Source organism: Cheilinus undulatus, linkage group 12, assembly GCF_018320785.1.
Source record: "Cheilinus undulatus linkage group 12, ASM1832078v1, whole genome shotgun sequence".
Lineage (NCBI taxonomy): Eukaryota > Metazoa > Chordata > Actinopteri > Labriformes > Labridae > Cheilinus > Cheilinus undulatus.
The window spans coordinates 12065348-12079414 of record NC_054876.1 but is presented as its reverse complement, the minus strand read 5'-3'; the positions used below and the strand labels follow the sequence as shown (position 1 = coordinate 12079414).

At 39.1% G+C, this 14067-nt stretch overlaps 1 protein-coding gene across 2 annotated transcripts in view; it reads left to right on the top strand.

The window, feature by feature from the left end:
• Positions 1-2129: 2129 nt before the first annotated feature.
• kif4 (kinesin family member 4) overlaps positions 2130-14067 on the top strand; it is a 29388-nt gene continuing 17450 nt past the window's right edge. The window contains exons 1-9 of one of the 2 annotated variants that reach the window (XM_041802062.1): positions 2130-2436; positions 8803-8947; positions 9099-9213; positions 9444-9634; positions 9761-9850; positions 10935-11101; positions 11211-11305; positions 11480-11599; positions 13800-13975. In XM_041802062.1, the coding sequence (XP_041657996.1) occupies positions 2249-2436; positions 8803-8947; positions 9099-9213; positions 9444-9634; positions 9761-9850; positions 10935-11101; positions 11211-11305; positions 11480-11599; positions 13800-13975 (1287 nt within the window). In that variant the 5' untranslated portion in view covers positions 2130-2248. Of the gene's footprint in view, positions 2437-5351; positions 5557-8802; positions 8948-9098; positions 9214-9443; positions 9635-9760; positions 9851-10934; positions 11102-11210; positions 11306-11479; positions 11600-13799; positions 13976-14067 lie in introns of those variants that run through there. The other variant, XM_041802063.1, reaches the window with a different exon arrangement.

Sequence of the window (14067 nt, the reverse complement as noted above, 5' to 3'; positions counted from 1 at the left end):
ATCAGTTCATTACCTTAAGCTCAAGCACACTTGGGTTATACAGCAGGACAATGATCTGAAACACACCAGCAAGTCCACCTCTGAATGGCTTTTTAAAAAAATCAAAATTAAAGTGTTGGAGTGGCCGAGTCAAAGTCTGCACTTAAAGAGGCCATCAATGCCTGAACCCCTCCAATGTGAATTACAGCAATTCTGCAAAGAAGAGTGGGCCAAAACTTCTCCACAGTGAAGACTAATTGCCAGTAATTGCAAAATCTTGCTTATATTTGTTGCTGCCAACAACCTGTTACTGGGTTTAGGGGGCAATTACTTTTCACATAGGGCCAGATAGGTTTGGATGTTTTTTGCCTAAATAAATTAAATCGTGATTTAAAAACTATATTGTGTATTCACTGAAGTTATCTTTGTCTAATATTAAATTTGTTTGGTATTCTGAAATTTTTACGTATGACAACTATGCTATGATATTTATTTTTTCAAAGTTATATTTTTCATAGGTGATTAAATGGTTTCATTTGAGCTTCTCTGCCAAGTGTATGTCTGCCCAACATGGTTAAAAATCTCAAAGGAAAAATCTGACAGCTTTTATTAGAGCTGTTCAATATGATGCAGGGATGTTCTGCAAACCTGCTCCATGACAATTCAAACAGCAGAAATGTGACTTCATTGTAAGGGGTCAAGAACACTGAGTAGATGATCAAAACATCTGTGTTGGAGAGGATAGATTCCAATAATGTTGTTTCTGTTTCTACTGGCGAATAAAAATCATGGATAAAATATAAACACTGTGATGAGACTGTTTGCATATATTTTATCTAACCCTCTGATGTAATGGTTGGAAAGAATCTGAATGGAGAAGAACCATTTTTGTGACACTTAGAGACATCATTTTGGAAATTGATGGAAATACTAATGCAGCTTATCACAACAGCACATAAATGCAGCCCAGACTCTGACTCCTGGCACTAAATATTTCCTCTGCTTATATCTCTCTCCTCCCTGCAGAAACCTTGACATCATTTTATCTGGACTCAGCTGTTTCCCTCCTCTGCCTCTCAGTGTAATGACCTTTCTCCTCCAGCCAGAACAGAGGAGTCACTCCCTGTTTTTCCTCTGAAAGCTGAAAACTCATCTCATCAAGAGGGATGTCATGTCACACAGTCAGCCTCCCGTCTGTCGTGTCTTCCTCCTCTGTTTGCACTCATCTTAAAAAGAAAAAAAGAAACCTCTCCCAAACTCTTCAGTTCTTTACTTGGCATGAGTATTAGAGACGCATGATTGCCTGGGCATGCAGCGTGATTGTGCTGCTTATTCCCATTCTGCCTGACACAGTTTTTGGTCATATTCATCATCAAGCTATTGACGTGCATTCTCTAATTGCCTTTATTTTCTGTAATTATAGATGGACTTTCAAGTAACTGTGACTCACCTTCTGCTTTTGCTCTGGCATCAAAATCGTGACCATTTTTGCAGACTACCTTGATTAGTATTTCAAGTCATTAATACAGTAGCATGGCAAACACACTGATCCTATTTTTTGCAATAAAAGCATTAACAAATTGCTTATTTGATAACTAACATTTACTTTTCATGAATCACATGAAGCCACAACACTAAACTTAGCACAAAAGTAAGAAAATTTGTGTTTGGTACATTATTTCTTTGATGTAACAATGCTTCTTGGCAATAAATCTTATACCATTGGAAAGCCTGTTTATTTCCCTTTTAAATGGTGTCACATTTGTAAGGAACATGTGGGATGAGCAACAGAGCTGATGTGGGTTGTGCCCATGAAAAATGTGCCAGATCTTCTCTGCCAATGCCAAACAGCTTATGTTGTTGTTGCTATTGACTCTTGTTTTGAGCTTCTGGTACCCCCAGGTGCTGTGAATCAGGTGCCTGATTGGCACCTGATTGGTGGCACATGTGAGCATGGGCCCTGCTACAGTGGTCAGTAGGTGTCTGCTCCATGAATTGGCACGCCAGGTTTGACTGATCTGGATAGGGCCTGTGCGATGGGGCAACTTCAAGCTGGTGTTTCGCCAAACCAAGTTACGGCATTGTTTGGAGTGAGCCCTAGTACCATCTCCAAACTGAAGGCTACACTCCATATAATGGGGGATGTCAGAGACAGGCCGCGAAGTGGGAGTCCCAAGAAGTCGACACCCCAAGAAGACTGTTTCCTCACCCAGTCAGCACTTAAGTACTGTAGGCTGTCTTCTACAGATTTGCAGTCAAGGTTTGCAGGATGCTATGGCTGATGGCTCTCTGCCAGGACAATCCGAAACAGACAGCATGCAGCCAAGCTCTGGTCCCATACACCAGGAGGCCTGCCATGACTGCCCTTCAACGTCAGGCCTGTTTGTGCTGGTGTCGACAACACGTGCACTGGAACCTGAAGATGTGGGGGAACGTTATGTTCATGTGCTCTATGTGGTAAAAGCCTCAGCTTATGTAAACATATTTGCACTCGCTTATCTAATAATTTGAACTTAAATCACTGCAGTTAAATGTCTCACCTCATGTATATTTGCACAAATTAATTTGCTTACTGTATGCATAACTAATTTAATCTATTTACCCTTCTCATATGCTGCAAGTAATTAATCTATTTACCATAAATTTAACGCTGTAAGAAGGCTCTCTGTGGTAAAGTGCCTGACTTCATGCATATTTGCACTCATTGATCCATTAGCTGTTACTTAAATCACTGGGGTTAACTGCCTCACCTCATGTGCATGTCTGCATCAATAAATCTACTTAGTGCACTCATTACCAAGTAATCCATTTACTGTACTCAGCTGCTGCTAGAAATGAATCTATTCACTGTAATTCAAATGATGTAAGAAGGCTCTCTGCCTCACTTCATAACCACATCGTACTTATCAACTTATCAACTATCTTAGATTATCTTTACAACCACAGGTAAATCTGCCCTCATCCTTGTATATTTTATGCTACTGATCATGTCTGTCAGCATTTTTGCCCCCTTGCACATATTGAACCCATAGTATCAATGCCCACAGACTTATATATATTAGAAGTAATACATTCAAAAATGTTTACATTTTGAAATTGTATTATTTTTTCAAAACCTTTTCAGTTTTTTTTTTTCCTTAAATGTTTAATTTGTGGACATTTAGAGAAAAGCTAACCGGAGTCAACGTCCTCATTGTGTAAGCATGCTTGGCCAGTAAAGCTGTTATTCTGACATTGCCATGGGACCTGAGCTCATACTCAGCATTGGCACCTACATTTAATGCTCTCTAATTTACAGGCTGGACCATAAAAATTAGATTTCTTTCAACAGATCAGTTAATCAGAAGAAAGGAAATTTCCATTTAAATAATACTAGGTTAAAACCTAGTGTATGGCTGACCACAGCTATCTGGGATGGCTGTTGAAATGCCTGACTGAAATGTGTGTTCTGGCAGAGTGATGTTGTCATGATTGTTAGTAGTTTATGTTGCCCTCTCTTTGTCTGTCTCCTTCTGTGTGTAATGAGCCCCCCTCCCCCCCGATTGGTTAAACACAGACACACACATCGACTCAGGGAGGGGTAAATATGCTCTCTGTATTCTTTGCTATTGGCTGTATACCACAAATAACCCTTTCCCTGTAACTATCACATAATCATGGGGCAAAGCGGGGTGGCAGAAGAGCGACAACATCATTTTCTGTTGCAGAAAGCTTTCCTGTTGGTCTCAGCGCTAGTGATGAAATGCTGGGCATTTCTGGCAAAAGAGCTGGTCTGGGCATGGCTAAGCTAACTGGTCCACTAGCAGATTATACAAGCATTTACACAAGTAACCCTTTCCCCCTTTATCACATAGTCATGCCAAAGCAGGTCAGCAGAAGAGTGAAAAACCATGAAACAAACATGAAAAGCTTATAGGGTTGTTTTATTCTGTCATACAGAAATGTGGCCCAGTTCTGGTGAAACAGAGGCCATGCTAAAGCTATATTTAAGTATTAACAGCAGTGGAGGCAGCCATTAGAGGGCTTTCAACACAAGTCAACCCCGCCCATAGCGCAACTCTGTTTATATGGCTCTAGTTAACACAGTGGAGGCAGCCATTAGCAATAGCATTCAGTCCAAGCAAAAACAACTCTGTATTCTATGGCTTTTAGATTAGTGTCACTCACTCAGTCAGTTACTTAGCTACTTACTCAGACACAGACAGAAGCGTCTGTAGGGCTGACCTCAGCGGTCAGCCAAAAAATGAATGATGATTAATACTGACTTTGTTTCTCCCATTCCAAATGTCAATGCAATCTGAGATTGAATAATAATTGGGCGATCTGTAACCTGACACACCAGACAGACTGTTTCATATATCCATTGCATGGATATATCCCACATTCATCTGATAATACAAAGCGTTTGGATAAGGCAGGACTTTTGGAAAATTTCTCATAATGTAATTGGACAGACATTCTGTCTGTCACATTCATTACAAAGCTCTTCTTGTTGCGATGAGCCATATGATCCAGATCACTAAAAAGAGCTGGAGTCCCTATCACTTGTAAAAGTGCAGTGTTTTCTGTTGAATTAAGGTGCTGCTGGTTCAAAGCCTTGTAAAAAGCTCTAGAATGACATGATTTCAGATTTGTTTAATTTATGATATCATTAAATCTTCCTGTGATGAGATCGTTCTCATATTACAGCTTTATGAGTAAATGTTTTTAATTAATTAACAAACTTGTGGTTAATCAGAATGAGTTTTCAGTGACAACACTAAATACAATTTTAAAAACTCCTGATAAGTGAAAAATTCTTTCTGAAATAGAAAAAAAAATTAAATGGAATAGAAATTTTTCTATAGAAATAGAGAAAATAAATATTGGAGAAATTTTCAATATTTTAATAGCTCCGTGATGAGAAAAGTTTGGAAATAGTGACAATGTTGTGAAAGTAAGAACAAAGAAATGGGAACTGATTTTTTTTTCCTTTGTTTAATGTTAAAATGTGAAAAAGATGAAACACAGCATAAACTAGAAAAGCACTCCGAGAGCTCAGACTTCCACCATTAGCCCTATTTCCCAATAGTAAAGAATCCTTTAAAAAAATCCTGGATCCAGACGGTGATCTGGGTCAGTCGCAAAATCTAATCAGTTCTTCCTTATACTATTTCTGACATTTCCTGAAAATTTCATGAAAATCCGTCCCTGACTTTTTGAGTTATGTTGCTTACTAACTAACAAACCCTGCCGATCACATAGCCTCCTTGGCGGAGGTGTATGACGCAGATGTTGTTACTTCTTTATTCCACTAGGGGTCAGTAGCGCCGCCGAGCTGCTTTGACTCTGGCTTAAATCTCCACGTAGAAGAAAAAGGGCGAGGCGGAGCTCCATGTTTGAAACTGGCGGGCAGCGTTAACACTCAGTGTTTGGAAAGGGACAAACGTTTACCAAGTTAACCCTCAAAAAGTGATCTTTTACAGTAGGTGGTTCATCATTACCGCTCGGAATTAGCGTTGCCAGTCATAAAGCAACACCGCTGAATGCAGTTATCCTGAAACTTTAGCGGGGACGTCGAAGGAAACTTGGAAAAAGGTACGTACATGCAAGTGTTTTGCTAACAGCAGCTAGTTACTTGATTGCGACGTTAAACCGGAGCCACACTAATCTGTCAGCATGATGAAACGTTGGTTGTTTGAAAGGGTTTCGTTAAATAAATTGATTATTTAGCCTTCGTTTAAACAAACCGGTACATCATGTCTTCCTTTACTGGTTTGACGCATCCTACAGGTTGCGATTCAAGTGGTGTAACGCCACTATCAGGGAATAATACACGATCAAATTAGATTCTGTAATAAGGAGCCTGAACGTATTTCGGAGTTTGATTGCTATCAGTCTGAGCGGAAATTGAACTGTAGATGATGTCATCCTCAAACAAACCATGGAGCTGCTCCACTGAGGCAGAATGGATAAAGGAACCAGGCGATCACCATGGGAACTCATTCATGACCGAGACGGGGGGGGGGCATTGTGACTCTGACTTAAGTTATTCGAGTAAGAAAGTTAGAGACATTTTGGGATCTTGACCCGAGAAAATGGAAGTTTTCTTAATGTTTTTTGTGTCATATGCCCAGCCCTCCTGGGCTTACAGGACACCAAGAGTTCAAACAAACTAGGATCAGAGTGCACAGTAGTTCTTTAACTGTCATAGTCCAGAAAGGGAGAATGGAGACAAACTAAAGATCTTTTCCTGTTTTTTGAGACAAAATTAACAACCAGTTTTTACTCATCATAACTCTTCAGTCATCAAATTTAGTACTGGGCAAAAGAGAGTGCAAATAAGTATTTGACTTCCAGAATAACGGGATGTAACATATTATACAGGTGTAAAATCCTATGTAATCAGCACATGTATCCTTAGTTCTGATTTGGACAAAACATTTCAGCACTTCAAACCTAATGAAGAGCTTCTCTTTCAGTGGGTCAGCATTACAAAAGAAGATATTCCTGTAGATACATGAGATGTCCACCTCCTCAAAAATCAAGTAAAGCTTTTGAGCCCATGGAGAAATCTTTGATTTGACTCCATAAAAATACTCTTTTGTTCATTCTGTCCTCTTGCATCTTGACTAGTCGATTCCACAACCGGATCATTCCACATTTTTGTTGAGTAGAACCTGGTACCCAACCATGTTGCCCTGACTAGCTGGGTTTGGAGCAAAACTCTGAACCTCAGGGAAACATCATATAGCTCTGTTATGCAAAGTAGCCACATGTTTGTCTTTTAAACTCCTTATCTGCAGCATAATTCAACATTGGAGATACATAAGCATCATACATTTGAGTTAAGATGAAATATCCAATATAATTACATATTTTCAGAATGTAGGTTGTGAGTGTAGGTTGTGAGTACAGGTTGTCTTTTTTGCTTCATTTCAGTGCTATAGTCATTGTGGATGTGGTAATAAGTCCATTCACATGGTTCACAAACAGCGATGGAGAAAAAAGGTTGTTTGTTCATTCCTTTTGTGTTGACATATGATAACATGCTTTCCTTGTCCATGTTATCTACATGCTGCACAGAAAATAGTTTCCTTATAGGGCGGTAAAGGGATGTCATCCAGCATTCATGCATACCTGTCTATTGAATAATCTGCTAGAGATAGATACACTAAACCTGTTGTTTTCAGTCTTTCTTGCTCAAGGCACTCCTAAGATCAAGCCAAAATCTGAAGGCACACTATATAAGGGCTGGGCAATTAACTGAACATTTGATTAAATGGCATTTTCAAATCACAGAAGGTGCGATATTTCTTAAACCTGAAATGTGTGTCAAAATACCAGTGTTATATATTTTTTTGCTGCAGATGTGTTATGATCTACACATCACGCAATCCTTTTAGAGTCAATTTTTTTAGAATAGTTACATAGTTTGTTTTTCTCAATGGAAATACATAAAAAAAATAACCACTCCCTTCAATACAGCGATTGGTAATGAATTTGCAATATAAGTAGAAATAATCACTATTAGATATTTTTCCAAATTGTTCAGCCCTTGCTAAATCCATCTAATATTGTGTTGGTTATGTTGAAAGATTTATTGCTTGTGTTTGGAGAAAAAATATATAAGATAAGGAACTTGAAAAATACAATTGAAATGTTGTGTGTGTGTGGGGGGGGGGGCAGTTACATTATTTTCCTAAATTGTTTAGCTGTAAACCATAGTATCTATGCAAAACAGCCTCTAGATTTTAGTATCTTTACATATCAAAGTACTTCCTTTATGCAGAAAGAATAGCATGCCTGCCTTGGTTTGCATGCACCTAGTATAGTAACTGTTGGATACAAATTATAGGACTCTGACATTTTTTTTTTGTCAAAACATCTTTACCAAACTCTAAAATATGAACAGTTTTCAAACCTTGAAGTGACTTAAAGGAAAGTGTGAATGCATTTTTTGGCAGTTTATCAGGCTATATCTGCCAGGGATGTATGATGTTATTGGCAATATCAGTACTGACAGGTATTTGATTAAAAAGTTGCAGATATGAAAATTCCTGCCCGTATTTACTGTCCATGTTTTGGCTGTGAATATTGGCCAATATCAGCTGTAAATTTTAACCATATGTACAGATAGGTTTGGGGAGTTTTAAGCAGGACCAACAGCTCATTTCTTCTTTCTGTTCTTTAAGTTTTAAAGTGTTTCATGAAGATTGAAGTTTTAGGTCTTTAATGCATGTTTGAATATTGATATCAATAATGGTATTGGCTAAAATAAATCTTTGAATATTGACATATCAGACACTGACAAAAATCCAATATCGTACATGCATAATATTTTAGTTACATGATCTATACCTTTCAATGTCAATAATAACTCAAATCCTAAAATAGGAGCTTAGAGCAATATTTTTCTTTTTAGCCCAGAGTGCCTAAACAGAAATTAATATTTGTATCAGCAAAGTAGAGATGTGTTTGTTTCTTAGCAAGTTTTTACGACTTATTTTGGGGTTTTATACCTTTTTTAGAGGAATAGGACAGTAGACAGAGCCCGAAACAGAGAAGAGAGAGGGGAATGACATACAGTGAAAGAGCCACAGGCCAGACTTGAACCCAGACTGCCTACGTACAAGGGTCGTGTCCTAACCATTCAGCCATCTGCGACCTGAAATTGTCCACATTTCTATTAATTTTAATTCATTTACAAGGTATTATGTTCCCAGCTATGTATCATCAAATTGAAGACAATTTAGCTATCTGAACATCTGTCTTAATAATATTATCTCCACTTAAATAGAAAAAAAATTGAATATTAATCTCTTCTGTTTCTTTTACCCACAGGTATTTACTGGACTCTTGCAACATGACAAATGAGGATGATAAGGTGATCCCTGTGAGGGTTGCCTTGCGTTGTCGCCCGTTGGTACCAAAAGAAATCAGTGAGGGATGTCAGTGCTGTCTTACATTTGTGCCTGGGGAGCCACAGGTCTGTGCTTAACAATAGGAACAATATTATTTCTTTTTAAGTTTACTTAATTTTGTACCATTGTGTGTGCAAGATATTGTTTTAAATCTTACAACTCCAACTGTGTTATTCAGTTTTTGAAAATAATTTCAGTAATTTCTTTGTTTTCCAGGTGATTGTTGGCACAGAGAAAGCCTTCACCTATGATTATGTGTTTGATCCCACCGCGGAACAAGAGGAAGTCTACTCTACAGCTGTGTCCTCCTTATTGAATGGACTTTTCAAAGGTAGCTTTAGCTTTTAACATGACTGTTGATCAGTTTAGTGAGAAAATGTGTCTTTCTGTGTTCATAGCTTTTCTCACAGTGAGTATTTAGCGAAATCAGAAATGTTGTAGCTTTGAGTGGAGAAATCACGGAAGACTTTGTGAAGAACTGATCAAATTAATCAAGACTTCACATGATTGAACCACATTTATTCATGTTCAATTTTCTGTCCTTGTTAAACTGTTTTTTAGGCTACCATGCCACTGTTCTTGCATATGGACAAACAGGATCAGGGAAGACTTTCTCCATGGGAGGTACCTACACATCAGCTCAAGAAAACGATCCCTCGGTTGGAGTAATCCCGAGAGTTATCAAAAGGATCTTTGAGGAGCGTGAGAAGAGGACGGACTGTGAATTCCACCTGGCGGTGTCTTACCTAGAGGTAAGTGGACATGCCCTGTACACAGTTTAGATCATGCAGAAATATTTTTGTGTTCCTCATGCCAAAGCTTAAAAGTGAACTGGCCCTTTAAAGCTATTTATTTGAGCTCCTCTGTTTTCATTGCAGATCTACAATGAAGATATACTGGACCTGCTGTGTGTATCTAAAGATAAACCCACCATCAGCATTCGGGAAGACCCTAAAGATGGCATCAAGGTCAGTGACATGTTTACAAGAATGGGCATAATAACCTTAAATGTATTGAAAAAGGGCCACAGTTGGCCCAGGAACCATTGTTTGGATAACCCTGATATAAAATAATTGTAACCAGCGTAACTGTCAGATATTTGCAACATTTCAAGACACATTCACATGTATAATCACATCCTAACTGATGTTTATAATGGAAATGAATAAATCTTTCTGTTCTCTCAAACAGACACTTATAGTAACTTAATAAGAAGGTCACATTAAAGTTAAATGGTTAAAAGTAAAAACTGTTACCTAAACTTTTCTTTACTCTCAATATTATAACAGTCCATGCAGTTTGATGCTGCATTGTGTTTTACTCCTGTAACTGTACTGACTGTAATGGTTCTCTCCTCATCTCTCTCCATACATTGCTGTCTGTCTGTCTGCCTCATATCTGACGGCTACGTATTTGCTCGTTAAGCAACCAAAGGGAACTACAGTATGTACGGGAGGAATTATTAAGCTAATTGTTACTCGAATTTAACATCATTTAGACTGCGGGACTTCATAAAATCTTGCATCCGTCGGACTTGGTTTTTGAAGCCTATGAGGGGTGAGCGGCATGCCCCGCACAGGCAGAGACACGCCTCTTTCTCTCTGTGACTCTCAGGTGTGGGGAGGTAAAATAACTCGAAGCACGGATGAGTTTTCTTGTAAGTGCAACATTATGTTGCTTTGTAGTTTCCCGTGTTGGGCTATGTGATGTTTGCCGGTGTTTTATGCTGCTGCTTTAACATGCTGTTGTTGTTTAGGAGGGGGCGGGGTGAGTGTTCGTGAAGTGAGGGACAAGTTGTACCCCGCTGTAGTGTTCCCCTGGGGACATATTCCCGGATATATGTTCCTCTTTCTAAAAAACACAGCATTTCAGTCAAATCCATTCAATTTCCACGTTAAATTGTAAATTCCATTTTTATTGTCTAATTCTGCAATTCCATTTCCGCAGAAATCATAGGGCCCTACATAATGTTAATCTTCACCCAAGGTCTTTTAAATAACTTCATTTTGCATATTATAAAGTTTATTTCTTTATTTGACATCCTGTTTCCAGATTGTGGGTTTAACAGAGAGACGGGTGTTCTCCGCCCATGAGATGGTCGGTTGTCTTGAACTTGGAAATTCTGCTCGTACTGTTGGATCTACAGCCATGAATGCAGCTTCCTCTCGCTCCCATGCAATCTTCACCATCACACTGGAGCAACGCAGAGGGAAGGACAAGTACGTTGGTTTTCTCATAAGCTTAGTGTTAATGTGCTGTCCCACCCACAGGATCATCTTGAAAACTCCTCTTCAACAGGTTTAACATTTCTGTAATGTTGTGTTCCAGAATCGACTCCATTGTCTCTAAATTTCACCTTGTGGATCTGGCGGGTTCAGAGAGGCAGAAGAAAACCAAAGCAGAAGGAGATCGTTTGAAGGAAGGTAAACAAAAAATAATTTTTCTTCAGATTTACTTGGATCAAAACTGCTAGCCTTAAATGTGTGATTCTCTTTGTGTTGTATGACCCGCTGGAACATCTCTGTGTTGTCTTCTTTATAATATAAAGTTGTGTTTGATAACATTTCTGTTTTGGTTATATTCATTTTCCTGTCCAGGCATCAGCATCAATCGAGGCCTTTTGTGTTTGGGTAATGTGATTAGTGCCTTAGGGGATGAAAGCAAGAAAAACACCTTTGTTCCTTATCGAGACTCCAAGCTTACTCGCCTGCTACAAGGTAAGCTTTGATTTAGATGTTCACGAGTTACATTTTGATCACAAGAGCAGCTTCAGACACTATTCAAGCTTTCAAACATGAGTAAATAGAGTGTGGAAAGCACAGAGTGGGCATCCTGCAACTCAGGCTTTGATTTAGCATATGCTCAGTTTCCATTATGATCTGATGTGTAAAATTGTTGCATGCTGAGCAGGCAGGTTACTTTTTAATCTTTAGGGGGAAATGCTAGTGTTATTGCTTAAGGTACAATTCCAAAAAAGTTGGGGCACTGAAAATGTAAAATTAAAACAAAATTCAATTATTTGCAAATCTTTTAAACCCACAATTGATTCACAGTGGAACACAAACAACATATCAGATGTTGAAACTGAGACATTTTACCATTTTAGGAGAAATATTAGCTTATTTTGAATATGATGGAATCTCAAAAAATGGGGACGTGCAGCATAAGGCTGGAAAAGTAATGGTACTGATGAAAGACTGCAGGAGAAGCATTTTGCAACTATTTAAGTTAATTAGCAAAAAGGCCAGTAAGATGACTGGGTGTAAAAAGACGACTTTAGAGAGGCAGAGTCCCTCAGAAGTAATGATGGGCAGAGGATCACCAATCTGCAAAAAAATGTCTTAAAATTGTGGAACCATTTCTAGCAAATGTCCCTCAAAATAAAACTGATGGCTGAATATCCAGCCATCTACAGTCCATAATATCGAATGATTCAGAGAATCTGGAGAAATTCCTGCACAAGGAGTCAGGCTAAGGGTGCACTCACACTAGGCCATCTGTACCGTGTCTGGGCCCGTTTCAGCCTAAAATCTGGTAAGTTTGGCCAGTGTGAGTGCAACCGTTCCGTGCTTCGGCGCTGCACGCTTCGTGGCCCTGGCACGGAAGGACGAGGTGGGCCTAGGCACGGCACGGATGCAAATGAAGGGGCACAAACATCGTTTATTAATCCTGAGGCGCATTCACCCCCAGCTCTCATCAGATGGTTAAAATTGCTCTCGTCACCGTTTAAAAATCTTTTAACTGAACATTTAATCCTGCTCTGGACACGGGCTGTCCTGTGACATGAGAGCTTGTTTGGTGCAGCACTGAGAGGCATCCGAACGCAGAGAAAAGGCTCAGTTCATAGCGCATAAAAGAATTTCATGGGGATTCAGATAGTAGGCTATATTGACACGCAGAAGAGCAGCTGCAGGGGCTCATATGAGTTAAAAAGTCCAGGTTTCATTCATCAGAAGTGCTTGGAATTCTGATCAGGCTCCAGATTATATGCTGTGAGCGATAATTCTCCGCTATGAACCCCTCTCTCTCTCTCTCTCTCTCTCTCTCTCTCTCTAAAATGGAAACTGTTCTGTGGTCAGATTATTCAAAATTTGAAATTCTTTTTGGAAGTCTTAGTCGCTCTGTCCATTGGACTAAAGAGAAGGACCATCCAGCTTGTTATCAGTGCACAGTTCAAAAGTCTACATCTCTGATGGTATGGGTTTCATTCATGCCTATGGTATGGGCAGCTTACACATTTGGAAAGGCACTATCAAAGTATATAGAGGCTTTAGAGCAACATATGCGCCCATCTAGACTACGTCTTTTTCTGAGAAAGCCTTGCATATTTCAGCAAGACAATGTTAAACCACATACCACATCCATCACAACAGCATAGCTTTGCAGTAGAAGAGTCTGGGTGCTAAACTGGCCTGCCAGCAGTCCAGACCTTTCACTAACAGAAAACATTTGGAGCATCATAAAAGGAAAAATCTGACAAAGAAGACCCAAGACTGTTGAGCAGGTAGAATCCTACATCAAAAAAGAATGGAACAACATTCCCCTCCCAAAACTCAAACAAATGGCCTCCTCACTTCTCAGACATTTACAGGCTGTTAAAAGAAGAGTGGATGCTATACAATAGTAAACATGGCCATGTCCCTGCTTTTTTGAGATATGTTGCCATCAAATTTAAAATATTTTTCATGAAATGATAAATTATTTCAGTTTCAACATCTGACATGTTGTTCATGTTCTTCTGTGGATAAAACATGGGTTATCATTCTGTTTTATTTACATTTTGCACAACGCCCAACTTTTTAGGAAATGGGGTTGTGGATGAAAACAGATGTTTAGGGCAGTAGCAGGAACGCCATAAATGACTGCAGAATAATGTCCCATAGTGTTTTTTATGTTTTGTTTTGCTTGAATCATCAGATTCTTTGGGAGGAAATAGCCACACTCTCATGATTGCATGCATCAGTCCGGCAGACTCCAACATGGAAGAAACCATCAACACGCTGCGGTATGCTGACAGGGCTCGAAAGATAAAAAACAAACCAATTGTCAACATTGACCCCATAACTGCAGAAATGAAGAGACTCAAACAACAGGTACAGAACTCAAAGAACACACAACCAGATCTTACACTGCCTTTGACCTCCACTTGTTTGAATTTGGAAAATGGTCATTTCATGAACTAGAA